Genomic DNA, 27,218 nt, shown 5'->3' with positions numbered 1-27,218 from the left:
TAGTCAATAAAGGTCCAAACAAATTTGTAACAACCTAATATTAAAAAAATAAACTGTAATAATTTTATTAATACAATTTTTTCATCATCATTGAGGTCTTTCTACCACAAAGGGTGTTGCTCCATGCATTGCTCTTTACCGCCGATGCTGAAAGGAGCTCTGTCACCTGTATGTCAGAGTCTTGGGGAAGATAGTTAGGGACCCTACAATGAGAGAACAGAGAAGGGCAGGTCGTGGGTGGGCTGCAGGAGTGGATAGCCAGGACTAGGGGACTTTCACATCATTCTCCCTCATACACACGCACACACTCATGGGAGATTTTCTTCAACAAGTAAGATAGCCAGATGCTATGTTAAATTACATGATATGACTACGATCCTATGGGTGGATCCTAGAGGTAGCCACAGGGCCGGCTCCAGGCACCAGCTTAACAAGCAGGTGCTTGGGGCGGCCAAGGGAGAGGGGCGGCACCTGCGGCAATTTGGGGGCGGCAGGTCCCTCACTCCCTCTAGGAGCGAAGGACCTGCCGCCGAACTGCCGCCGCCGATCGCAGCTTTTTTTTTTCTCCCCCAATTGCCGCCACCGGTCGTGATTGCGATCGCGGCTTTTTTTTTTTTTGCTTGGGGCGGCAGAAATGCTGGAGCCGGCCCTGGGTAGCCATTGGCTGGCTAATGTAGCACAACTGCCCGGGAGTTGGGGGAGGAGAGTCATCAGGGACACATGGCTGGTGTAGAAGTACAGGGCTTTTTGCTGGATGACTTTGGTATCTGCAGAGTTTCAGAGCCTGTCTAGTGGCCTGTTCCAATGGGAAGCAGGGAATCCAAATGTAGCAATTGGAAAGGGGAACAGGAATCTTCAGTTTGTGAAAGATAAGAAATGACCCTTTTCACAATCCATTGCAGATGCACAGAGCTCACCCCTTTGATAAGATTTCTGAATGGAAGCATCTCCAATCCCATTCTCTCTGAGGGGGTTCTCTCTGAATTAGAACACCAAGTGTTGCTGTCAGGAAGTAAGTGGATTCGTAAAGCTGAATGAGAGCTTGATAAACAACTTTCAGTCTACAGACCTGGTAAAGCGATTGTAACAAATCCTCTTTTCACTTTCTGAGAGTGAAGGATCTTCTGGAAAGTAGACCCATAGAAACTATGATAATTGCATGTTTTGTGACCTAAAACCATCCAAAAATATTGCTTTGGGCAGAGGGTCAGCTGATCTTGTTTTGCCAAAAAAATAAACTGCAGAGGTCCCAAAGAACTGTTATGATTAGAGATGGGCAAAAAAAAAAATTGGACAAAACATTTTTCACTGCAAAATGCAGATTTGGTGAAAAATGTTGAAACATTTTTCGATTTCATGTTGAATTCATCAGATGGTTTCAATTGAAAACAAACAACATTCTGAACAAGTTTGAATGTTTTGTTTTGACATTTTTGAAACAAAATGTTTAGACTTTTACAGTGTCTTTTTGTTTAGAACTTTACTTCCGTTTCATTTTTTAAAGGTAATAAAAAGCCTCAAAGAAAATGAAATGTTTCATTTTGGGTCAAACAAAATGTTTTGTTAGTGGATAGTTCTCTGAAAATTTCAGCTTAATGCACAGCAGAAGTCAAAAGGCTAACAGTATTCCTCCTGGGAGAATTCTGCGCCACTGTGTGCATGTAGAAGTCATGCCCCCCGCAGATTTCTTTGCTCCCCTGCAGAAAATGATGGAGAAGCAAAGGAAAGCCACAAGAGCGGTCATGTGCCCCTCCCCAGCAGTGCGGGTGCATTATTTTGGGCACCTGGAGCAGTCAGCAAAGAGGTAAATCACCGTGCGGGGAGAGGGCAGAGCTGAGGACACCCTGGCAGGTGGCTCCTATCCTGCGCTGGGCTCAGCTGCTAGTCCTGGCTGGGCTGGTGGAGGGGGAAGACGGGACTTCCTCTTCCCCTGCAAGGAGTGTCCAGGGTCGGGGCCAGGGCCAGGTACGATCCACCCCCAGAAACCTTCCCCAGCTGCAGGAAGCTCTTCCCCCACAGCTTCCCACACCCATTGCTCCTCAGCTGCAGGGGGAAGGGTCACTGTACAGGGAGCTGCTCTCCCATCTGCCCAACCTCCATGCATCCAGAGCCGCCCTGCACCCAGACCACTCCCTGCACTCGAACTTCCACCCCACTGAGCCCCAACCAGCTGCACCCGGACCTCCACCCAACAAACCCCACTTGCCCCGCACCCAGACCCTCCTGCTAACCCCAATGCCCCCACCCTCAGACCCCCCCCCTAATGAGCCCCAACCACCTCCATCTGGATGCCCCACAGAGTCCCATTTCCCCTGCACCCGGAACTCCGCAACAAGACCCTGTGCATCCAGATTCCCCCCTGCACCCAGACCCCCCCCGAGCCATCTGCACCCAGATTGCCCCACACAGAACCCCTCACCCCACAGCCGGATCCCCTCCACACTAAGCCTCTCCACACTTGGATCCTGCCTGCCTGCTCCACAGCTGGATTGGTGGCCTGGGCTGGGCGTTCATGTGAGACTCTGTCCCTCTCGCTTACTATCTTGGTGCACCTGTGGAGGGGCAGGGCCTGAGGTGTTTCTGGGGCAGGACTGGCCCTTGTGCTTGTCAGGGTCGGGTGCAATCTTACCGCCAAGTCCATGTCCCAGGGGAGGGGGCCGCAGGGTGATCTGCTCCCCACTGCCATGCTGGAGCCTCCACATTTATTTATTGACAAATAAAATGTGCAGAATTTTTATTTTTTGGTGCAGAATTCCCTCAGGAGTACAGTAAGTTAGGAACTATTGGGAAAGGGATAGAAAATAAGATGGAAAATATCATAATGCCACTGTATAAATCTATGTTGTGCCCACAGCTTGGACACTGTGTCCTGTTCTGGTTGCCCCATCTCAAAAAAAGATATAGTGGAACTAGGAAGATTCAGAGATTCAGGGTAACAGAATTGATCAAGAGTATGGAACATTATGAGGAGAGACTAAGAGATTAGGGTTTTTACAACTAAGGGGGGATATGATAGAATTCTAACAAATTATAAATGGTGTGGGAAAAATAAATAGAGACATGTTATTTACCCTTTCCCACAATACAAAAACCAGGGGACACCTGATAAAATTAATATGCAGTAGCTTTAAAACAAACAAAAGGAAGTACCTCTTCACACAGTTCACAGTCAATCTGTGGAACTCATTGCCAGAGGATGCTGGGAGGGCCAAAGTATAACTGAGTTCAAAAATGAACCAGATAAGTTGATGGAGGAAAGATCCATCAATGGCAATTAGCCAAGATGGTCAGGGACACAACCCCATGCTTGGGGCGACCCTAAACCTCTGACTGCCAAAAGCTGGAAGGGGAAAACAGGGTGAATCTCTCCAACTACCCTGTTCTGTACACTCCCAGTGAAGCTCTGGTACTGGCCAGTGTCAGAGACAGGATACTGGCCTAGATGGAACATTGGTCTGACTCAGTATGGCCATTTTTATGTTTGTTCAACCTTAAATTGATTATTTTTTATTTTTTAATGTTTGTTGAAAAAATTGAATTTTTTTGTTTCAGGCTGATCCAAAAAATCTGTTATTTGCCCAGCTCTAATCATGATCTATATTTTTTTGCATATAATGTAGTCTAAATGTCTTCTTTGTTACAAATGGAAGGGTACTGCTTGTTGGAGCCTTGATCATTGAAGGCTCCAGTCTTGCATCGGGATCTGAGCACAGCTCCTTTGCCTTCAGTGAAACTCCACATGGTCCCAGGGGTCTGCCTGCATAGATCCAGCATCAGGATTGGCACCTAAACTCATACGCTAATATCTGAAGCTTAAATGGGTGGAAAGGGGAGCCCTCGTTGGTCCCAGAACTAGGGAGGCACAAAGATATTCCTGTGGCAGTACAAGGAGGGAGGAATTCAGAATTGGGGACCTTGTCTTCAGAGAGGGGAATTTCAATAGGCTAAAAAAATTCAAAAAGTAAAAGGTGGGCAACACAGAGGATGTCACTGGGCTGGATCAGGCCCCACGGGGGCCTCCAACTGAGGCTGCACTGCCATATATCTTGAAACATAAGCAGTCAAATTCAGTGGCAGTACACCAAACATGAATTTGGCCTTGTTACCTGGGGTTTTCTGAACCCAAAGCTCTTGATGATTGTACGGTCTGTGAGGCAGTGTCAGGATATAAATCAATGGGGACACAGCATATCCATTTGATAAGTGGTTGGTATAAATAGTGCAAACAAGAGTGCTTTCACTTAAAGCTTTTACTTTATTTGGTCTCAAGCACATACCCGCATCCGCACCAGGCTAGTAAAGCACCCCAAGCCTATATTTACCCCAAAGTCTGGAGTGGTGTTTGAGTGGTTCAGCAACAGGCTTCTGGTAGCCAGCCTTCCATCTGCTGCTGGGGATCTTAAAATGGGTCCATGAAGTCTATCTAACTAAGACTTTTCTCCCCTTTTATGCATGTTAGTGTGACATAGTTGTCAATCGGAAAAAAACAAACAACCCCCCGCCCCCCAAAAAATGTTAAGCAAGAGTTAAACAGGAAGTTTCCAGCCATTAGTTGAACAGATATGTTTTTGCAGAGTCCGCAGTCTCATGGGCCCTGACAAACACACACCAGAAGTCAAATATAAACAGACTTCCTGTTTTTCAAAACTGCATACTTTAGTAATTTAAAAGAAGCAAGACAGGCTGGCACAGGTCACCCTTATGGTCACCCCCATCTCCTCCTGGCTTGCCTAATTATGCTAAGGTTGCTGCAGAGGCCTTATAGCTTAGCTGCTTTTGGCAATCAGTGTAACAGTCGATATTCCAGTTACTCGCTGAGGCTTTTTGCTGGGCTGTCAAAATCTCACCCTACAGCCTATTAAACTAGACCTTCCAGTCGATACCTATAGCATTCAAATATTCTCAGTGGAGCAATTATAGCTGTAGGACCAAGTCGGCTCAAGTTTCACTCTTTCAAACATAACTAAACTCAATCTATGCTCCCAGAAAGAGTCTGAACACTGGAAACTAACACTCTGCTTGGACTTGCTGCATAAATGTTCTGTCTTGTAGGACAGAAAATACTGTCTCTGCCCAAGCATCCAAGGAAGGTTGTTTTTCAAAATACAAAGAAAATGGGTCTGAGTCTAAGAGCCTTTCAGTGAATGGATTGCAAGAAGATAGGCAAGAGTCTTCAGCAATGTTTTTCTGGAGAAAGGAATTTCAATATTTGCTTTCTCTCTTAAAATGGGGCTAGAACAGATTAATATTTTAATAATTGAAAACATTTAATATTTGGATGTTCATACAATCATTCCCACCCCTCTGTATCTTTAAAATGGCTGAAGACTTTTTCCTCTGAAGTTATGAGTTATTTTACCAGCTTTCCCATCTGTACTTTTCTGTGTGTTCCTTTGCAAATTTTATGCTTTTCCTTTATTTATTTCTTTATTTATTTATTGCTAAATCAAAGTCACACACAAGAAGCCCATTTATTAGGATAACTGGGCTAGAAATGAAAGCAAAAGTAATATAACATCTGTGCAAGGATTTTTTCCCGACTAGCCAAGTGAACCAAAAGTTGATCCTAAAACAAACATGACATTCAACCTTTTTGTTCCTACACATATTGTGAAATCCCTAATGCTGTCTGGACTCTCCTGTTGTCTCACAAAAATTGGACAGCTGCACATACAGTGTATTTATAGTACATTATCTAAACCAAAAAAACAATGAGGAGTCCGGTGGCACCTTAAAGACTAACAGATTTATTTGGGCAGGACTGGCCTTACCATGAGGCGAACTGAGGTGGCCGCCTCAGGTGCCAGACTGTGGGGGTAGGGGGTGGGAGGGCACTAGGACCTAGAGTGTAGAAAATTGTGTCTGCTGCTGGTGCATATGTATTCTCTCTGCTCTAGATGCACAGAGATGGTGGAGTGCTGTGCGGAGGAAGGAGGGCACAAGAGACATAACAGGCAGGCAGGCGAAAAGGTGAGAGGGAATAACAGAAAGCAGCAGGAGCTGCAGGGAGAGAGAGGAGGAGGAGCCTCTTATGTACCTCTCTAGCACCCCCAGGAGCTTGGACTGATTAACACCAGCTTCGCAGGGAGCTTCCTGTTTCCTGCTGTTTCCCTGAACCGCCCACTTGAGGAGAACAGGCAGTCAACTGAAGTAGTAGGAGCCAGTTAGGCCCTTAAGACGCCGATATCGTCCCTCACTCAGGCCTTGCTACCAGCCTGCTTATTTGTCCCCTTCAACTGAGTGTTGAGAGCCACTATAGCTGGCACAGAACAGCAGTCATGAGTGAAAGAAGAAAACGCCCCTCTGGGGCAGCATTCAGAAAAAGAAAGAAAGCAAAGGAAGCTTTTCTATCTAAGCAGGAAGGAGCTCTCCTGAGATACATAGACACAAATGTTCACGGTGAGCCTTGCGGCCCCAGTGAGGATGTGAGTGGTGAGGAGATGCCTGATCTTCCAGTTAGTCAGAGTGCAGGTGACCCGGCAGCAACTGCAGCATCCATATCTCCATCTCAAATGGATGTAGCCATGCACATTCCTGAAGAAAAGCGTAGATCAGAGAAGAGTGTGGTGGAGGCGCAAGAAACAGCTGCTGCTGAGTTTAGTTCCTTAAGTCTAGATGATCCAGGACTGTGGACTTCCTTGTACTGCATGGGCCACAGCAAGTGAAAAACTTCATGTTCCCCAAAGACAATGAAAATAGAAGTTTCCATCCAACACATTACTGGCGTGAAAACCCCAATGGTGACAAAGTGGAGAGGCCATGGCTTATGTACTCAAAAACCCAGAATGCTGCATACTGTTTTTGTTGCAAACTCTTCCAGTCTAATGTTCCAGCCACATTGGGTTCTACAGGAACAAAGGACTGGAAAAATCTGGTTAGAAATCTGGCATGCCATGAGAAGGCAGCAAATCACCAGAGAGCATTCCACAGGTGGAAAGAGCTTGAGATGAGACTAAGGTTAAAGGTCACAATAGACGATCAGCGTCAAGAGAAGATTGCATCAGAGTCTCTTTACTGGCAAAATGTTCTGAAAAGGCTCATTGCCCTTGTGAGAATGCTTGCTACCCAAAACCTAGCACTGCGTGGCACTTCAGATCAGCTGTATGTGCCAAACAATGGAAACTTCCTTAAAAGTGTGGAGCTGATGGCTGAGTTTGATACTGTACTCCAGGAGCATCTAAGAAGAGTCACCACCCAAGAAAATGTACACACACCACTACCTTGGAAAAACAATTCAAAATGAGATCATACAGTTACTGGCAACAAAAGTCAAACAGAAGATTGTGGCAGATCTGAAGCCAACACGATATTACTCTGTTATTCTGGACTGCACACCTGACATCAGCCATACGGAACAAATGACTTTAATGGTGCGTTTTGTAACAACAACAGAACCTAGTGAAAATGTTCCTGCAATGGTGACTGTCACAGAGCATTTTCTAGAATTTATTGATATTGATGATACTACAGGAGCTGGTATGACAAATGTGCTTCTTAAAAAGCTGGAAGATACGGGAATTGCGATAGCTGACATGAGAGGTCAGGGCTACGATAATGGTGCCAACATGAGAGGAAAGAACAGAGGAGTGCAGACACGGATCCGAGAGTTAAACCCTCGAGCTTTTTTTGTCCCATGCAGTTCTCATTCATTGAACTTGGTGGTCAGTGATGCAGCGTCAGCTTCTAGTGAGGCTGCTGAATTTTTTAATGTAATTCAAAGCAGCTATGTATTTTTCTCTGCATCAACTCATCAATGGCAAATTTTGAAGCAACATCTGGGAACTTTCTCTCTGACACTGAAACCACTGAGTGCCACACGATGGGAAAGTCAAGTGGAGGCGATAAAGCCTGTCAAACACCAAATTGGGAAGATAGATGATGCCATAGTTGCCATTATGGAGGATAATGCTATGACAGGAACTGTTCGTGGGAGAACAGTAGCAGAGGGAAATGGAATCACCAGAAACATACATAACTTCAAATTTCTGTGTGGCTTAGTGTTGTGGCATGACATACTGTTTGAAATAAATGTTGTAAGCAAGAGATTTCAAGGTGTTGACCTTGATATATCTGGAGCAATGGGAGAACTGGACAAAGCAAAGTCATACCTACAGTCTTACCGGTCAGATGAGGGATTTCAAAACGTTCTGAAGAGTGCACAGAAGTTGGCAGAGGAACTTCACACTGAAGCTATTTTCTCACCCATTCAAGAATACAAGAGTCACCAAAGAAGAAGACATTTTGATTACGAGGCACCGGATAATCCCATAAGAGACCCCAAACAACAATTCAAAGTGGAATTCTTTAACCAGGTGCTAGATTGTTCAATACAGTCAGTTGAAGAATGTTTCATGCAGCTCAAGGAACACAGCAGTATATTTGGGATGTTGTATGATATTCCAAAACTCCTCACTATACCTGAAGAAGACCTACACCAGCAATGCAAGGCACTAGAGACAGTGTTGACACATGATGTCATGCGCGATATTGATGCGAGTCATTTAGGTGATGAACTGAAAGCCCTTTCAAGATACATTTCAGCAGGATCAACTCCAAAGGCTGTTCTGGAATATATGTGCATAAATAAGATGACCATCCTCTTTCCAAATGCTTTTGTTGTTCTGCACATACTTCTAACACTTCCTGTAACAGTTGCCAGTGGAGAATGCAGCTTCTCCAAGCTGAAGTTAATAAAAACACATCTACGTTCCACAATGACACAGGAGAGGCTGGTCGGCCTTGCAACCATCTCAACAGAGCATGAGCTGGCCCAGACTGTGGACCTTCAGAAGGAAGCAGTTCAAATCTTTGCAACCAAGAAGGCACGGAAAGCACCACTTTGATTATTCAAACAGATAAAAATGCCAGTGTTTACTATGCAGACAAGAAAAGTTACATTTGCTGTTCAGGCATTTGAAAGTTAAGTGTTACTTAAAATTTTTGAACAAGGCATTTTAAGTTGTTAGTTCTCCTTTATTGGGGTAGGTAGCAGAGCAGTAACATGAGAGGAGTAGAACAGGAAGAAGGCAGAATTGAGACCTTTCAAAGTTTTGGCCGAAGCGAGGGGGAATGGGGGCGTCATTTGAGCTCCCCACCTCAGGTGCCAAAATGTTGTGGGCCGGCCCTTTTCATTTGCAAATTTAACACCATTAATTTGGGTTTGAATAGGGACTGGGAGTGGCTGGCTCACTACAAAAGCAATTTCCCCTCTCTTGGTATTGACACCTCCTCATCAATTATTGGGAGCAGGCCACATCCACCCTGACTGAATTGGCCTTGTCATCACTCGTTCTCCACTTGTAAGGTAACTCCTTCCTCTTCCTGTGTCAGTATAATAATACCTGCAGCTGTAATTTTCACTCCATGCATCTGAAGAAGTGGGTTTTTTCACCCACAAAAGCTTATGCCCAAATAAATCTGTTAGTCTTTAAGGTGCCACCGGACTCCTCATTGTTTTTGTGGATACAGACTAACACGGCTACCCCCTGATACTATCTAAACCAAGCCCTTGAAGTAAAACCCAGCTCTGCTACGTGCCTTCAATTATTTCAGTACCACTACAGGGAGGCAGTGTGGCCTATTTGATGGGGACTCAGGAGAGCTGTGTTCTATTCCTGGCTCCTTCATAGAGTCATAGAGTTGTAGACTTTGAGGTCAGAAGGGACCATTATGATCATCTAGTCTGACCTCCTGCACAACGCAGGCCACAGAATCTCACCCATCCACTCCTGTAATAAACCCCTAACCTATGTCTGAGCTACTGAAGTCCTCAAATCATGGTTTAAAGACTTCAAGGTGCAGAGAATCCTCCAGCAAGTGACCCGGGCCCCACGCTGCAGAGGAAGGCGAAAAACCCCCAGGGCCTCTGCCAATCTGTCCTGAAGGAAAATTCCTTCCCGACCTCAAATATGGTGATCAGCTAAACCCTGAGCATATGGGCAAGACTCACCAGCCAGACACCCAGGAAAGAATTCTCTGTAGTAACTCAGATCCCACTCCATCTAACATCCCATCACAGGCCATTGGGCATATTTACCGCTAATAGTCAAAGATCAATTAATTGCCAAAATTAGGCTATCCCATCATACCATCCCCCTCCATAAATTTATCAAGCTTAGTCTTGAAGCCAGATATGTCTTTTGCCCCCACTGCTCCCCTTGGAAGGCTGTTCCAGAACTTCACTCCTCTGATGGTTAGAAACCTTCGTCTAATTTCAAGTCTAAATGGAGGTAGATATTACCACATCCGAGGTAGAAGCCAAACTCGAACAGCTTAATGGGACTAAATCGGGGGGCCCAGATAATCTTCATCCAAGAATATTAAAGGAACTGGCACATGAAATTTCAAGCCTATTAGCAAGAATTTTTAATTAATCTGTAAACTCAGGGGTTGTACCATATGACTGGAGAATTGCTAACATAGTTCCTATTTTTAAGAAAGGAAAAAGAAGTGATCCGGGTAACTACAGGCCTGTTAGTTTGACTTCTGTAGTATGCAAGGTCTTGGAAAAAATTTTGAAGGAGAAAGTAGTTAAGGACATTGAGGTCAATGGTAATTGGGACAAAATACAACATGGTTTTACAAAAGGTAGATCGTGCCAAACCAACCTGATCTCCTTCTTTGAGAAGGTAACAGATTTTTTAGACAAAGGAAACACAGTGGATCTAATTTACCTCGATTTCAGTAAGGCATTTGATACGGTTCCACATGGGGAATTATTAGTTAAATTGGAAAAGATGGGGATCAATATGAAAATTGAAAGGTGGATAAGGAACTGGTTAAAGGGGAGTCTACAACGGGTCATACTGAAAGGTGAACTGTCAGGCTGGAGGGAGGTTACTAGTGGAGTTCCTCAGGGATCGGTTTGGGGACCAATCTTATTTAATCTTTTTATTACTGACCTTGGCACAAAAAGTGGGAGTGTGCTAATAAAGTTTGCAGATGACACAAAACTGGGAGGTATTGCCAATACAGAGAAGGACCGGGATATCACACAGGAAGATCTGAATGACCTTACAAACTGGAGTAATAGTAATGGGATGAAATTTAATAGTGAAAAGTGCAAGGTCATTCATTTAGGGATTAATAACAAGAATTTTTGTTATAAGCTGGGAACTCATCAGTTGGAAGTAACAGAGGAGATGAAGGACCTCAGAATATTGGTTGATCACAGGATGACTATGAGCCGCCAATGTGATATGGCCATGAAAAAAGCTAGTGTGTTCTTGGGATGCATCAGGTGAGGTATTTCCAGTAGAGATAAGGAGGTGTTAGTACCGTTATACAAGGCACTGGTGAGACCTCATCTGGAATACTGTGTGCAGTTCTGGTCTCCTATGTTTAAGAAGGATGAATTCAAACTGGAACAGGTACAGAGAAGGGCTACTAGGATGATCCGAGGAATGGAAAACCTGTCTTATGAAAGGAGACTCAAAGAGCTTGGCTTGTTTAGCCTAACCAAAAGAAGGCTGAGGGGAGATATGATTGCTCTCTATAAATATATCAGAGGGATAAATACCAGGGAGGAAGAGGAATTACACTGGTCTACAATTTTTGAAAAGTCGTCTGCTTCAGAGATAAAATGTGCTATTTATTATGTATTTTGATGTGCTGAATTCAAATATGACAATTAAAACAACTGATTGGCTACTGTTTCTAAGATGTTTAAGTTTTTACATTTTATGTCTATGTATATTGTGTAGATAGTAGAGTTTTAATCATAAATTGTAAACCTAGGTCTTTTCATGTGTTTATGGTTGTTTTACATGATAATATTTCACCTGTCCTGTTTATGTAACACTTTAAAAATCAGCAAAAGGGTTGTATAAATAAAATTTATTATGAAACAAAAGGCAAAAAACTATTATGTACATAGTTTAGTCCTATTCAGTGTCTACTCGGCACTTCTTGGCTTGTCTCTTTTATTCATTAAATGGAGCATCTCTTGTCACTGTCCAGCAATAGTCTGCAAGCATTGATGGGCTCCATTTGCCCTGATAGCGTTTCTCCATTGTTGCAATGTCCTGGTGAAATCGCTCGCCGTGCTCGTCGCTCACTGCTCCGCAGTTCGGTGGAAAAAAATCTAGATGAGAGTGCAAAAAATGTATCTTTAGTGACATGTTGCAACCAAGGCTTTTGTATGCCTTGAGGAGGTTTTCCACCAACAACCTGTAGTTGTCTGCCTTGTTGTTTCCGAGAAAATTTATTGCCACTAACTGGAAGGCTTTCCATGCCGTCTTTTCCTGGCCACGCAGTGCATGGTCAAATGCATCATCTCGAAGAAGTTCACGAATCTGAGGACCAACAAAGACACCTTCCTTTATCTTAGCTTCACTTAATCTTGGAAATTTTCCACGGAGGTACTTGAAAGCTGCTTGTGTTTTGTCAATGGCCTTGACAAAGTTCTTCATCAGACCCAGCTTGATGTGTAAGGGTGGTAACAAAATCTTCCTTGATTCAACAAGTGGTGGATGTTAAACACTTTTCCTCCCAGGCTCCAATGACTGTCGGAGTGGCCAATCTTTCTTGATGTAGTGGGAATCTCTTGCACGACTATCCCATTCGCAGAGAAAACAGAAGTACTTTGTGTATCCAGTCTGCAGACCAAGCAAGAGAGCAACAACCTTCAAATCGCCACAAAGCTGCCACTGATGTTGGCACCTCAAAAGTTGTTTCATGTTGTCATAGGTTTCCTTCATATGGACTGCATGACCAACTGGAATTGATGGCAAAACATTGCAGTAAAACAGTTTTAAGACTCGTCTTCGATGAATCAATGAACAGTCTCCACTCATCTGGATCGTGAACGATGTTGAGGGCTGCCATCACACCATCGATGTTGTTGCAGGCTACAAGCTCACCTTCCATGAAGAAGAATGGGACAAGATCCTTTTGACGGTCACGGAACATGGAAACCCTAACATCACCTGCCAGGAGATTCCACTGCTGTAGTCTGGAGCCCAACAGCTCTGCCTTACTCTTGGGTAGTTCCAAATCCCTGACAAGGTCATTCAGTTCACCTTGTGTTATGAGGTGTGGTTCAGAGGAGGAGGATGGGAGAAAATGTGGGTCCTGTGACACTGATGGTTCAGGACCAGAAGTTTCATCCTCTTCCTTGTCCTCGTCTGACTCAAGTGAGAATGATTCTGGTGCATCAGGAACCGGCAGTCCTTCTCCGTGGGGTACTGGGCGTATAGCTGATGGAATGTTTGGATAATGCACAGTCCACTTTTTCTTCTTTGACACACCTTTCCCAACTGGAGGCACCATGCAGAAGTAACAATTGCTGGTATGATCTGTTGGCTCTCTCCAAATCATTGGCACTGCAAAAGGCATAGATTTCCTTTTCCTGTTCAACCACTGCCGAAGATTTGTTGCACAAGTGTTGCGGCATATGTGTGGGGCCCACCTCTTGTCCTGATCTCCAATTTTGCAGCCAAAATAAAGGTGATAGGCTTTCTTAACCATAGTAGTTATACTGCGCTTTTGTGATGCAAAAGTCACTTCACCACAAACATAGCAGAAGTTATCTGCACTGTTCACACAAGTACGAGGCATCTCTGCTCACTTTGGCTAAACAGAAATGTGTCCCTTTGCAAAATCAAACACTGACAAATAAGAGAGCACGACACTGTATGATTTCTAGAGCTGATATAGGGCAATTTGTTCAGCAGAGTGATGTAAGCTTCGTTATGATTGCATCATCCATGACTTCTAGGAATAACATGATGCAATTCATATCATGTATGACACAATACCAGCTTCAGATTGCATCATTCATTGTTTTGCCTAAAAAGCAAGTACTGTCCAAACCCGGTCATAGATTTATTCATAGATCCAGTCAAAGATGTATTTTAGTCATTTCTGGTTTAAATTGAGATCCCTTCCCTTTATAAGTCACTTATCCTCCTCCATTCCCAAGTCAAGGGTCGTATATACTGACCCAATAGCATATCTTGAAAACTAGAGCCAATCAACAATTTTAAGCATCATTTTCGTTCTCAGTGACCCAGAATTAGTAAAGTTTGACTACATTTATTTCAGAAGCATTTTGGCTGTAGAGCAGTGTTATTTAAGCTCAGTACTAATGTGGACACAAGAACAAATGGATATAAACTGACTAGCCTCCTGATGATATTAGGTAAGTCACTTCACTGCTCTCTGCCTCACTTTCCCCATCTGTAAGATGGAGATAATGATTAGGGCCATACCTAATTCATGGCCATGAAAAACACGTCATAGACCATGAAATCTGGTCTCCCCCCCACCTCTCCCCCCCCCGCCGTGAAATCTGGTCTTTTGTGTGCTTTTACCCTATACTATACAGATTTCACTGGGGAGACCAGCGTTTCTCAAATTGGGAGTCCTGACCCAAAAGGGAGTTGAAGGGGGGGTCACAAGGTAAGTTTAGGGGGGGTTGCGATATTGCCACCCTTACTTCTGAGCTGGTTTCAGAGCTGAGTGGCCGGAGAGTGGCGGCTGCTGACTGAGGGCCCCACTCTGCAGGCAGCAATGCAGAAGGGTGGCACTACCATACTATGCCATCCTTATTTCTGCGCTGCTGCTGGCAGTGGCTCTGCCTTCAGAGCTGGACTCCCAGCCAGCAGCCACCGCCCTCCAGCTGCCCTGCCTTGAAGGCAGCGCCACCACCAGTAGCAGCGCAGAAGTAAGGGTAGCAGTACCACAAACACCCCCCCCCCCCATAATAACCTTCTCCACACACACACACTCCTTACTGGGTCAGGACCCCCTACAATTACTACACTGTGAAATTTCAGATTTTAATAGCTGAAATCATGAAATTTACAGTTTTTAAAATCCTATGACTGTGAAATTGACCAAAATCGACCGGGAATTTGGTAGGGCCCTAATAATGATACTGGCCTCTTTTGCAACGCACTTTGAGATCTACTGGTGGAAAGCACTGTACAAAGTATTTATTATTTATTGTTGATGCCGAATAATTTTGTTATTTAGTGGTGTCAAAATCAGACCATACTTATGTCACTCAATGGGAATAAAAATGTTGGAAGGGGTTTGTTTGTTTTTGTTCGTTTGTTTGTTTAAAGAATTTTCATTTTGAAAAATGCCAAGAAAAAATATAAAGCTATTTTAAAAGGAATGAAAGTTTTTAATGTATTAATGTTCCTGAGGAGTTCATATTTTCACCATCATTTATTCCATTTCTCCTTGTTATGCAACAAGGAAGTCAGTAATACAGATGGTGTTTTACAATCACTGAACACATTTTAAAGCTCATAAATGTAATGTAAACCATCAGTGGATATGTTATTTTCCCTGAGTCAGAGCTGTGTGTGGCACTCGGCTTAAATAGAAGATCGAAGGCATTTTGTGAGTTATCAAGGCATTATATACCCTCATAAAGAGTCAGAAAGGTTTGATTTCATGGCCCAGCGGTGTCTGTCAGTAATTTGTCACTTTTGAATATTTTAATTCTCCCTTTCTGTTATGGCATTCAGTAGCAATGCTATTATTCCCTATTAAAAACTGGCTGCCATCTACTGATCATTTACATGTATTGTTCTGGGAGCTACCTCTGCTGAGCCTCCAATGTGCAGTAATTCATTTCCCTTTTGGGGGTGAAAATGAGATTCGATTCTTTGGCCTCAGTATTAAGTGTATTCCTTAAAATCCTGGGGTTTTTTTTGTCAGATGTCTAAAGAAATATTGTCTTGTTAGGAGGATAAGCAAAGTTCTATCCCATGTTGTATGGCTTTGAACAATTTGAAGTTAAATCACTTCAGTAATATCTACCAATGGATACTAGCATAAGCAGCTTGCTAAATTCATCAGTGCAAGAGACCCATTTGTTGCTACCTTTTCACACCCTAATAATAAATAAAATATATGGAGATATACCCATCTCCTAGAACTGGAAGGGATCCTGAAAGGTCATCGAGTCTAGCCCCTTGCCTTCGCTAGCAGGACCAAGTATCGATTTTTGCCCAGATCTCTAAGTGGCCCCCTCAAAGATTGAACTCACAACCCTGGGTTTAGTAGGCCAATGCTCAAACCACTGAGCTATCCCTCCCCCTCTAGCTGCTACTTAAGTAATACGTGACCTATTAGAGAAGAGAGAGCTGTGCAGTTTTAGTTTACATGGGGATAGTGAGATGGAGAAGGAATGTATTACAACCCCATGCCTCTTGCTGCAAGAAGACTTACAAGTGAAATTACTCTCTACATCATATCTCAGCTGTGTAGGTTGCTTGTTTGGTACACCAAGCTCTTCCTTAACTGTAACTTATTCCGATTTTGTTTGTTCAAGTGAAGATAGATGAATGGCCATGAGGGCTGGCGGTCTCCCAGTACCGTTCTGTGACTCTTATTCTTCCCCCCATAACAAACCTGTGACTTTTCCTGAAAGTGCCCCTGACAGTATCACTGCCCGAGTGACGATGTAGAAATGAGCCGTGCAGGAATCCTGACTTTGTCCTTGGGGATTTTAAGTACCGGGGAGACAGTTTTAGCACTCTAAAGGGGGAAATAGGCAGATAGTCCTTTTTTCAAAGAGAAGGATAGCTGTATGGAGGACAGCTGGCTGATGATGTCAGGGAACGCTCATTCAGAGGAAGCTCTGACCACATTAAAGACTGCACTCTCAGCAAGTTTGCCGATGACACTAAACTAGGAGGCGTGGTAGATACACTAGAGGGTAGGGATCGGATACAGAGGGACCTAGACAAATTAGAGGATTGGGCCAAAAGAAACCTGATGAGGTTCAACAAGGACAAGTGCAGAGTCCTGCACCTAGGACGGAAGAATCCTATGCACTGCTACAGACTAGGGACCGAGTGGCTAGGTAGCAGTTCTGCAGAAAAGGACCTAGGGGTCACAGTGGACGAGAAGCTGGATATGAGTCAACAGTGTGCTCTTGTTGCCAAGAAGGCTAACGGCATTTTGGGCTGTATAAGTAGAGGCATTGCCAGCAGATCGAGGGACGTGATCGTTCCCCTTTATTCGACATTGGTGAGGCCTCATCTGGAGTACTGTGTCCAGTTTTGGGCCCCACACTACAAGAAGGATGTGGAAAAATTGGAAAGAGTCCAGCGGAGGGCAACAAAAATGATTAGGGGTCTGGAGCGCATGACTTATGAGGAGAGGCTGAGGGAACTGGGATTGTTTAGTCTCCAGAAGAGAAGAATGAGGGGGGATTTGATAGCAGCCTTCAACTACCTGAAGGGGGGTTCCAAAGAGGATGGAACTCGGCTGTTCTCAATGGTGGCAGATGACAGAACAAGGAGCAATGGTCTCAAGTTGCAGTGGGGGAGGTCTAGGTTGGATATTAGGAAACACTATTTCACTAGGAGGGTGGTGAAGCACTGGAATGCGTTACCTAGGGAGGTGGTGGAGTGTCTTTCCTTGGAGGTTTTTAAGGTCAGGCTTGACAAAGCCCTGGCTGGGATGATTTAGTTGGGAATTGGTCCTGCTTTGAGCAGGGGGTTGGACTAGATGACCTCCTGAGTTCCCTTCCAACCCTGATATTCTATGATTCTATGACTCCATGATAAAAACTATCGTACTTCCATTCTGCAGTGATTAAGTTCCCCCTGTTGGTTCAGGGGGATACAATATTCTTCATGTCCTATCCTACACTGTTGTGTAGTGTTGTTGCTGTACTCTGTTAAACACCTGCCACGCTCCACTTCAGAGGTGGCTGCATTTTACTGAGGGGTGGAAGTGATCCCTGTATTGATTTGCTAACTCCCAGGAGTGCCTTCACCCACAATTGCACAATTGATAAACCATGGCTGGGATGATTTAGTTGGTGTTGGTCCTGCTTTGAGCAGGATGTTGGACTAGATGACCTCCTGAGGTCTCTTCCAACCCTAATATTCTATGATTCTGTAAGTTGAAACTGCTATAAAAGTGCCACGTATTATTATCATGCTCCCAGGAGAGAGAATTCTGTCCTTCTCTTGCTGCTTGTTAAGTATAAATATTTATTGTGTGTTTTTTTTTTCTTTTCCTTTTGTTCATCTAGTTAGTTCTGCACTGTGAATCCTCTGTGAGCCTGCCCTTGTCTGTTCTGCTGGAAAGGTATTGTGAAGAGTTGTCACCTTTCTACAATGTCACAGGTATATACTCCGTTCACTTCTATCAACAGTCAGTTTTTACACTGCTGCCTATCACTGCCATCAGAGAGCATTCTGAAAATGCCCTCAATCCATTATTGTATATCCCTACAGAGATAAACATAGCTAAGTCACCTGGGTCCTCTTAGCGGCAACAGTCTATAAGGGTTTGGTTTTTGAGCAGGCCCCTCAGATTTTCTATTCCTGGAAACAACTGCAGGCATGATTTGGAAGGTACCAATCACTCCAGGAGGACTTCATAGCCCTTAAACATCTATCAGTCTGATTGTACCAAACCAAGCAGTGAGACACTGAAGTGCTATGAACGGTGCCCACACTTACTCCTGGACACCAAACTGTGGTGCAAACTGGGAGCTGACTCTCTTTTCTGTAACTTCAGAACCTAAATGTGGTGAGCCAGTTCTCAGGCCTCAGATTCTAACTCTAGCTTTTCAGTGTGGGACAGAGGACCAAAATGAGGCACGCACCACGATAGAGTATAATGGAGAAGTTTGAAATGATATGAGAATCTTTTTTAAATGTGGAGGAACATAGAAGTTACCATTTAGGGCTAGTCTACCCTACCATGCTACACCAGCACAGCTCTCCCATCGGCATAATTACTTCACCTCCGCGAGAGGCGGAAACTATGTCGGAGGGAGAGAGTCTCCTGCCGCTTAGGTCGATGTAACTTGTGTCGCTCAGGGGGGTGGCTTCTTCACATCCCTGAGCGACATAAGTTACAGTGACTGAAGCGGGAGTGTAGACCAGCCCCTGATGAGGTCTCATGCCTCAGTGTAAGCGTGCGTGGGACTCACCCCTGTGGCACCTCCTGCTGGTTGTCTCGGGAATTAGCTCTTCCACCCTCTGGAGCGCCCTCTGCAGGCCAGTGTCCCGCTGCCGCTGGCCCCCATGTCCCTCCCAGGACCCGGTGCCCCTTGTGTTTGGGGTGCTGCCCCCTGGCAATACCCCCACAGTCTCAGGGTCTCCCCACCCAGGGGAACCTCCACCTCCTATTCCTACCTCGCCTCAGTCGTAGGCTACTGCCAGTTACCAACTTGCCCCTGCAGCCTGGGGCAGACTGCAGTGTCAGCCACTCATCATAGGCAAGGTTAGGTCTGGACCTGCTGCCTCTCTTTGCAACCCAGTGCCTTTGTGGGGCCTTGGACAAGGCCCTGCAGCCTGGGGAGTTGCCAGCCTGGAGCTTCTCAGCCCTGCTTCACTCTAGGCACCCTGAGCTTCCCAGCAACCAGGCCCCTCTCTCTCTGAAGGCAGAGAGAGACCCTTGGGCCTCTGGTTCACAGCCTTTTTATACAGGCCAGCTGTGGCCTGATTGGGGCGTAGCCCAGCTTTTCCCTGCCCCAGCCCTCTCTCAGGGCTGATTTCAAGCCCTTCAGGGCAGAAGCGGGTAACCACCCCGCTACACTCAGGAAATGACCAACACCTGGTGCTCAAGAGGAAGGTAAAATCCCCTCTATGATACACATAGCCAGTCATACCTCACTGTGTGTGCCCGCACGCCCAACAATATCCTCCTGACAGTAATGGGTGATCCACTTATTGCCTTAGCTGTACCTTAGTTTGCATATAAATGTGTGCAATGACTTGCATCCAGCAGCGACATTGAATTCTGCACTTTGTGGCATTACCTTCTATGCTTTATGCAATGTACTGCTATTTTTTTTTTATTTCAATTTACCAGTCATTTATTTCATGAAATGTCCTTACTCTTCCATAGTATGAGACAAAGTACAAAGGAAAGACCGATCAGTTTCCTTGATATCTTTCATAATTTTGAATACTTCATTCAGGTGTCCTTTGCCTCTTGAATATTATTTTAAGTATTACAATAAAACTTGCCATTAATTCATAATGGGCATTTCATGCTTCCCCATCCATGGATTTAATTGCACAAATTAAATTTCACACCAGCCAGTCTGAGATGTTGGCAAACAAGTAACTTCTTAATTGCTGGCATAAATAATGTTCTGGGCTCTTTATGCAAGGCATGAATATGGCAAAACTTATAAAGCAGATTTCCACTAGTGAAACAGCATTTTAAAGAGAGAGGGGACAATAGAAGATACAGAAGGCAAATCAGGAGAACCTAGTTGACCATGGATCCTCATTATAAGGTATCAGCAAAACACCAGCCTCGGAACTAAACAGACTTTCAATCTATAATGAAGCCATCCAACTTACTACTTTTATGTAACACACCACCCTCGGCTCTAGTATGTACTCTTTAAACTTTCTTGGGGCGTGCTTTCTCTCTCACTCACACACATACTCACACTCAGACACCCCCCCACACACAAATATCTTGAATAAACTTTATTAAGAACCATGGAGAACAATCCATATGAAAATCCTTGTTTGGTCTACCTTATCTGTCGCTCAGTCACGAGAGCTCTGTAACAGTCCAATATCTGAGTTTCCTCCCCGCAGAACTGCTAACTTCACATGAAAGTGTGTACTGCCCCTTTAAAGGACAAGCTGGAGTCTTCAGCTTGGGGGTTGGACTAGATGACCTCCTGAGGTCTCTTCCAACCCTAATCTTCTATGATTCTATGACGCCTGAGTGTACTCAAGGAGGCCCTGCCCTGGGGCTGGGCTATATAAACAGGAAAATGAAGCTGAAGGGGAGTAGAAGTTGTGCATGGTGTAACATGTGGGGGTTTCCTCTTCTGGGTGGCAGGAGATTAGTCCTACTAAACTCAGCTATGCTGTTTGGTGAATTTTAAGTTTGGGAATGCTGTACCAGGGTTCTGTGGTAAGGACCTTGTAAACTGTGTATTGTGATTGTTCCTGTCCCGAAACCCAGGTAAAAGAGGATGTGCTAATTTGTTAGCATGTGTTGGCTTCTCCTTGGCCTGGGCTGTTAAATTGTACCCAATGTTGCCTCAGCTGGGGGGGGGGGGGAATTAAGGTGGGTCACTCCCATGGCACCACACTGGCACCACCTTTATGCTTCGCTTTCAAAAAAACTTTCTCGCTACGTATAATGAAGCAATGGTGAGAACTGCCTTTTTGTAACGTCACCTGGGCGTAAGTTCAGTGCTACGCTGAATAAATGGCACTGTAAGTAGAGTCTAAATGTGTTTACCTGACCAAAGCCTTTTTAAGAGGGGAGGGTAAATGGCGCTCCTCTCAGTGGGTATTGCTTCTTGGAAAAAATCCCTAGGTTACCTGGCCTTGTCTCCTTGGGGGAAATGTATTGACACTGCTGCACTGTGGCCATGCCTGTACTACAGTGCCTATGCTCGCTACAGCGTTTGCCCACAGAAGGAGTTTTTCTGCTGGTGTAGTAACACCACCTACCTCCCTGAACGATGCTAGCTATTCTGGCAGAAGTATTCTTCTGTAGGAAGAGCTGTGTCTGCGCGGAGGTTGACATATCTGTGTCCCTACGGCCATCTATCTAGGCCAGTACCAATTTTAAGTGTAGACCAGGCCTGTATCAGCTCAAGGTGGGATGTATGTAGTTCTTGCTCTGCTTCTGCATGCAAAGGGGAAACTGCCAAAGTAGCTTGATTTCTCTGTTGTAACTCAGCTGATGTAGCCACTGGTAATCAAGGAGTCTCTGTAATACGTTGGCTACACGTATGTATGTGCCACACACACACCAGGATTTTCAAAAGAACCCATGGGAGGCAAGGCACCCAGATCCCATTGAAATTCAATGGGAGATGGGCACCCAACTCCCTTAACCACCTCTGAAAACCCCACCCTGTGTCTTTGCACCCGATTTTGTCATCTTTGGCCTTTACTGTGTACATCAATGGCCAAGGAGCACTTCCGATGCATTTTTGGTCTCCATGGAAGTCTCTTGCCCGCACATTTTGGCCCATGTGCAATTTGTGCAATATGGCATGTTGTTTCTGGCAGCTTCTTTTGACCTTTAAATGAATCCTCAAAGGTCTGGTTTGAGGAGACCCAGCTGAAAATCAGAGTCGTCCAAAAAATAAAACAGATGGTGGCTGGCCAGTGCTGCTGCCTGGAGTGTTTCTGTCTAGATGAGGTGGCCAGTTTCTTTTTCCTGAGTGGCCTTTTTCACGTCATTGGCTGTTATTCTGTGTATAGTGGTTGAATAGTGATATCCCGGGGGGGATAGCTCAGTGGTTTGAGCATTGGCCTGCTAAACCCAGGCTTGTGAGTTCAATCCTTGAGGGGGCCACTTGGGGATCTGAGGCAAAATCAGTACTTGGTCCTGCTAGTGAAGGCAGGGGGCTGGACTCAATGACCTTTCAAGGTCCCTTCCAGTTCTAGGAGATAGGATATCTCCATTTATAATTATTAATACACTTTTCTTCCAAGCCACTGGAGGACAGATAGTATGGGTTTGTGGTTAGATGTGCCATTCCATTTAACTTAATGAATTTCTGACATTTTGCTGAAGTAAACGGTGTTATCACTAGTGAACTGCTCTGGTGTATCACTTCCTGCAGATCTCACCCGTGCTCCCTCCTCTTATGTTAGGTCAAAGATCTGGAGCAGCATTAAGAGGCTCTTCCATCCCCAATTCTGGCAGGGGGAGGATTCCCTTGCTGCAACTGCTGCAGAAGACAGCTGTAAGGCAGTCTCCTGAGGCCCCTCTTGCAATCTAAAGGAACAAAATGGACACTGTGTAGAGTCAAGCACGTGGGTTTATTACACGCAGCGCTGGCGGAGTGTCACGTTGCTTATTAGGCTCAGAGGCACTGCAAAACAATTGATTACAAAGGATTATATGGATTTTTCATAACGCAGAGGAAAGTGACGGGGTGGGTGGTCCCGAGCCCCTGGGTAGGTCTAGCAGCAAGACAAGATAAGCACAGTAGCCAAGAGTCAAAGATTACATAATGTCTCTGCCCCTGGTTTCAGGTTAACAAGTAACATACAATTAGTACAAAGGTGTTTTTCTTTAAACAATGTATAAAGTGTATTAGTATAAAATATATATGTTGAATTCTGATTTGAGTTCCATATGAATGAGGTAGCCCTTCTGATTGTCCAACAGGTACATACCTGGGGGTTAAAACAAAAAGACATTTGAAAAGTACCTGGCAATAGAAATTGTTTTCCATGTTGCTCATTTGTGCTTCTAAAGGCAGGCACTGGTATCTGTGGGAAGCAGGAGGGAGGATGTCATCCCTCATACTGACATGCTTGAACCTCTTCCATAAACTCAAGGTTGATGTGTGGGGAGAGTATGGCCACCTCCTCTGCCAGAGGAGTGGACACAAACCTAATGGCCTCCTTTCATTCCTTTGGCCTGTTTGCAGCTTCAGATAAAAGTGCCAATGATTGGTCCCCTTCTGGCATTGTGCTGACCAAGTTTATCCTAGTAAAAAGCAAGGTTGTCTTTTGTTTGCGCTGCTTCTCTTAGCTAATATTGTTCACTGTTTACTGGGTCTCTGGCCTCTGGACCAAACTCTGGACTTTGGGCCTGTAAAAAGAGCTGACACGCTCTGTATCAGGTTTTTACATAAACAGCACATGGATTTTGGCCCTTCACAATCCCGCGTGTGAGCAGTATGACAGGTCTAGGTCTGTGTGGGAGGGGATGTGTCAGGGCAGCATGCAGTGCTGCAGAGATTCTGGACAGGGCTGCATCTGATGTGGTAGCCCTGGGAGGTGACCACAGCCCCTGGGGCCTACCCATGTTGTTCTGAGTTACCTCAGGAGTGTCTCCATCTCAGAACAGCCCAGGATTGGAAGGGTGCGGAAAGGTAACTTAAAGACACATTAGCCCCTCTTTCCTCTGGGCTGCCAGGCGTAGGCTACACCTGTAAGAGGTGCAGCACAGAAGTTTACTCACCAGAACCTCCCCTTCCCTGCTGCTTCCCCAGAGGACCAGAGGACCTGCCCCGCCCCTTCCCCCCAGGCTTCACCCCTGCCTCACCTCTTCCCCCAAGGCCCCACTCCTGCCCTGCCTCTTCCCCGTGAGGTCCCACCCCTAGTTCGCTTCTCTTTTCCCCTCTCCCCCACTCCCTGCATGGGTCGGGGGGACTTGCCTGCAGAGCTGGAGTTGGGTGCTACAGCCGCCCGATGCAGGTAGGAGATGGTCCTAGCTGAGTAGGGGCTGCCGAGGGTGATGACTCTGCACCTCCCCACCTCCCTTGCTCACAGTACCTGGACTTTGGGTGTCCGGTCTGTAGATCTGACCGGACACCATCAGGTCCCGTTTTCAACCGGACATCCTGGTCAAAAACTGTACACCTGGCCATCCTAAGTGTGTCACATTTCAACATGCTTATGTTGCAGGTGACATGCAAAATACCACTGGTCATTCTTGTTGTGGAAAATTGTCCACACTGTTGATTTTGGATCAGACAGCCTGAGGCTCCTTTATTGACAATCAAACATGCATGCATGGGGGAGTCAGCCAACGCAGCCGAACCCCCCCGACAGATAAAATGCGAGAGATTATATAGGATAAAACCACAAAAATTACATATACTTCCTTAAAGTTTTACATCCATATAAGGAATAAAGCAAAACAAGTTTTCCTGTTTTTCTTAGTTTTGCCCTTTGCGGTTTCTTGCTCTGTCACCTGACATCTATTAATCATAATGTTACAAAGGTTAATTCTACTTTTATAATGTCTACAGTTAGTTCTGCTTTTATGATTTCTGTCTACCCTTCTCCTTTTACTTCCCCCCACCCTTTTCTCCTTCCTCCAGTCCACAGATACAGTTCATCTGACCCTACATACAGTTCACTTGACCAAAGTTTAGGCCTTAGACTATTTTTTCCTCCACATTCTGAATGGGCATTGACCAAAACGAGGTGCATTTGGGCCTGGACAGGTCCCATGAAATCTTTGGCCACTCCCTATTCCCAAGGGTGGATTGGTGCATTTTGCGGCTGCTGACACACTGTCTGTCGTTTGGGCAACTTTTCAATTTGTTTATCAATGTTTTGTTATTAAAAACAGCTCCTTCGTTCTAGATGGCCTGGAGCACAGATTTTCCAACACAAGTTGGTAGCCATTGTGAATGGCCAGTTCCTTCCGTGGACTATGGAACGGAGAGGGAAGGCATATGTGTTCTCACCTCTCTCCCTTCACAGTAGCTTCATGAGCCTACACTAAAAGATCATCACTTCCAGGGCTGAGGGGAGGCAATGTGGAGTAGTGATAGAGCACTGGCGTTGGAAGACCTCAGTCCTATTCCTGGCTTGCTTGCTGGGTGAGCTGGGACAAGTCACTTGCCCCTCTGTGCCTCAGTTTCCCCATTTGTAAAATATAGATAACAATATTGACCTTGGTAGAGCACTGTGAGATCTGCTGATGAAAAATGCCATGCAAGAGCTGGGTATTATTATAACTGTGTGTTTATGGCCCTGCTTTGATGTCGTTCCAATCTAATTTCCAAAGGTAGAGCCAGATGTCCCTGTGACTCCACAACAAATAGATGTAACCAGCATTTCACACCTTTGTATTCAGCCTCAACGTAGAGGCCTTGCCCTAGCTGTGTGTCTTGTTTTGAATATGTCCCAAGACAGACTGTAGCTGTGCACAACTGTGGATGGCTCTAAACAGCCTTTCACAATCCCTCCAGGAGATAATTGACACTGCAGACCCTGTGTCCAGTTCCATTTTTAAGCGATCCCCAGTCACTTGCATTTCTATCCAAACAATAGCGGGGCTTTGTTTACTGCGTATCCGTCCAGGCCAGTTTAATTTGTGGAATCGCCCTCACCGGCTGGGAATCTTTCACCCACAGCACAAAGGACTTTATTCTTTCATCTGGATTGTTTTACACTTGTGTATGCTTTTACTTTTGTGCCCTTTCTTAGGGGCTGCGTGATACAACAGCCCCTTCGAAATAACAATCATCCAGCTTATGGTCTGTTTATGCACACCAAGTATATTTAAAATGATATTGCTCGGTCCAACACTTGGCCAATATGCCACTAATTTGATTGGTGTCCATCACCCTCCCCCGAGTCGTTCATTCTATGCATTTGGTTGCAGCCTCTATGGACATCAAATATCAACAGCTTGGAAATATGTAAGATAGACCTGTGTAAGCAAATAGTTCAGTGTAGCATTGTGTCCCAGACCAGCATGGCACCGTGCAGATTTGCTCCAAATTCACAGTGCTGGCTTCCTTTACTCAGTTCTGCCACCTGTGGTAGCCCCCATCTTGGCTACCACTCTGGTGATTGAAGCAGGAACCTCTCAAGCTAAAAGCAAGAGTAGCCGTTGCTTGAGCTAGGGCGCCCTACCTGGGGCTGTTCTAGCCTCCTAGCCTCTGTAGATCAGGTACAGAGGGCAGACCTGTAGCACACACTCACCAGCGGGTTAAATGTGCATTCTGGCAGCTGGTTCCATTTATGGAACTGGAGATATTCTGCTCTGGCAAGAGATTCTGGAGACTGATGCATTGGCCAGAAAAGAGAATCTAGGTGTAATTCTTTTGGCTTCACTAGTGCTGTGAATGCAGGATGCAGTGTAAAGGTTTTACTCCCCCCAAAAGAGATGGTGGCTCTCTGTTATCTGCTACACTATTAGTGTCAGACTGCTCCAGTCTTTCAGTGGATTATGATTCCCAGGCCTCTGAAACTTGCTATATATTTATAACCACAGAAGAAAGACTGTCAAGGGAACTCTATTTATTCTGGTACATTGCATGGTATCACCTATTTTGGGGCAGGGAACTTGGCTTTCTTACATGTCTACAAAGCACCATGCTCTCCAGTGGCACTGCGCTGATGATAGCAATGTCCTCATCTGACTGATCAGGAGCTGCTGCACTTCGCCCGGGGTGAGCATTTCTGACAATGTGGCCATTTGGAATGACACGTGGCCACATGCTGAGGGCAGAGAAGTCTCTTGCTTTCTGCCGGCTAGCTGAACTTGCCTGGTTGTCTTCTCCTGCTGGAAGCTGAGGCCCAGATCCTACAAGGTATTTAGGCACGTAACAGCCATTGCTGCCAACTCCCCTCCTCTAACTACTGGGCTTGTCCTGGCTTAGTGGAAGTATTTGGGCAGCCCCGTCCATGTGGTGGCTTATCCTGAGAGTGCAATTACCGTATATACTTGTTCATAAGCCAAATATTTTTGGTAAAAAAGTGACGCATCAAAGAGCAGGGGTCGGCTTATACACGGGTTGTTAAGGCTGTATCCCTACTTTG

At 45.2% G+C, this 27,218-nt stretch overlaps 1 protein-coding gene across 1 annotated transcript in view; it reads left to right on the top strand.

Moving 5' to 3' along the window:
- Positions 1-27,218, top strand: part of CRHR2 (corticotropin releasing hormone receptor 2) — a 268,724-nt gene that overhangs the window by 15,413 nt on the left and 226,093 nt on the right. The window contains exon 2 of the mRNA XM_065399012.1: positions 18,005-18,098. Within this exon, the coding sequence (XP_065255084.1) occupies positions 18,005-18,098 (94 nt within the window). The remainder of the gene's footprint in view (positions 1-18,004; positions 18,099-27,218) is intronic.

The sequence above is a fragment of the Emys orbicularis genome, chromosome 2 (assembly GCF_028017835.1).
Source record: "Emys orbicularis isolate rEmyOrb1 chromosome 2, rEmyOrb1.hap1, whole genome shotgun sequence".
NCBI lineage: Eukaryota > Metazoa > Chordata > Testudines > Emydidae > Emys > Emys orbicularis.
Note: the sequence above shows the minus strand (reverse complement) of the source record. Positions and strands in the feature narration are given on the sequence as shown.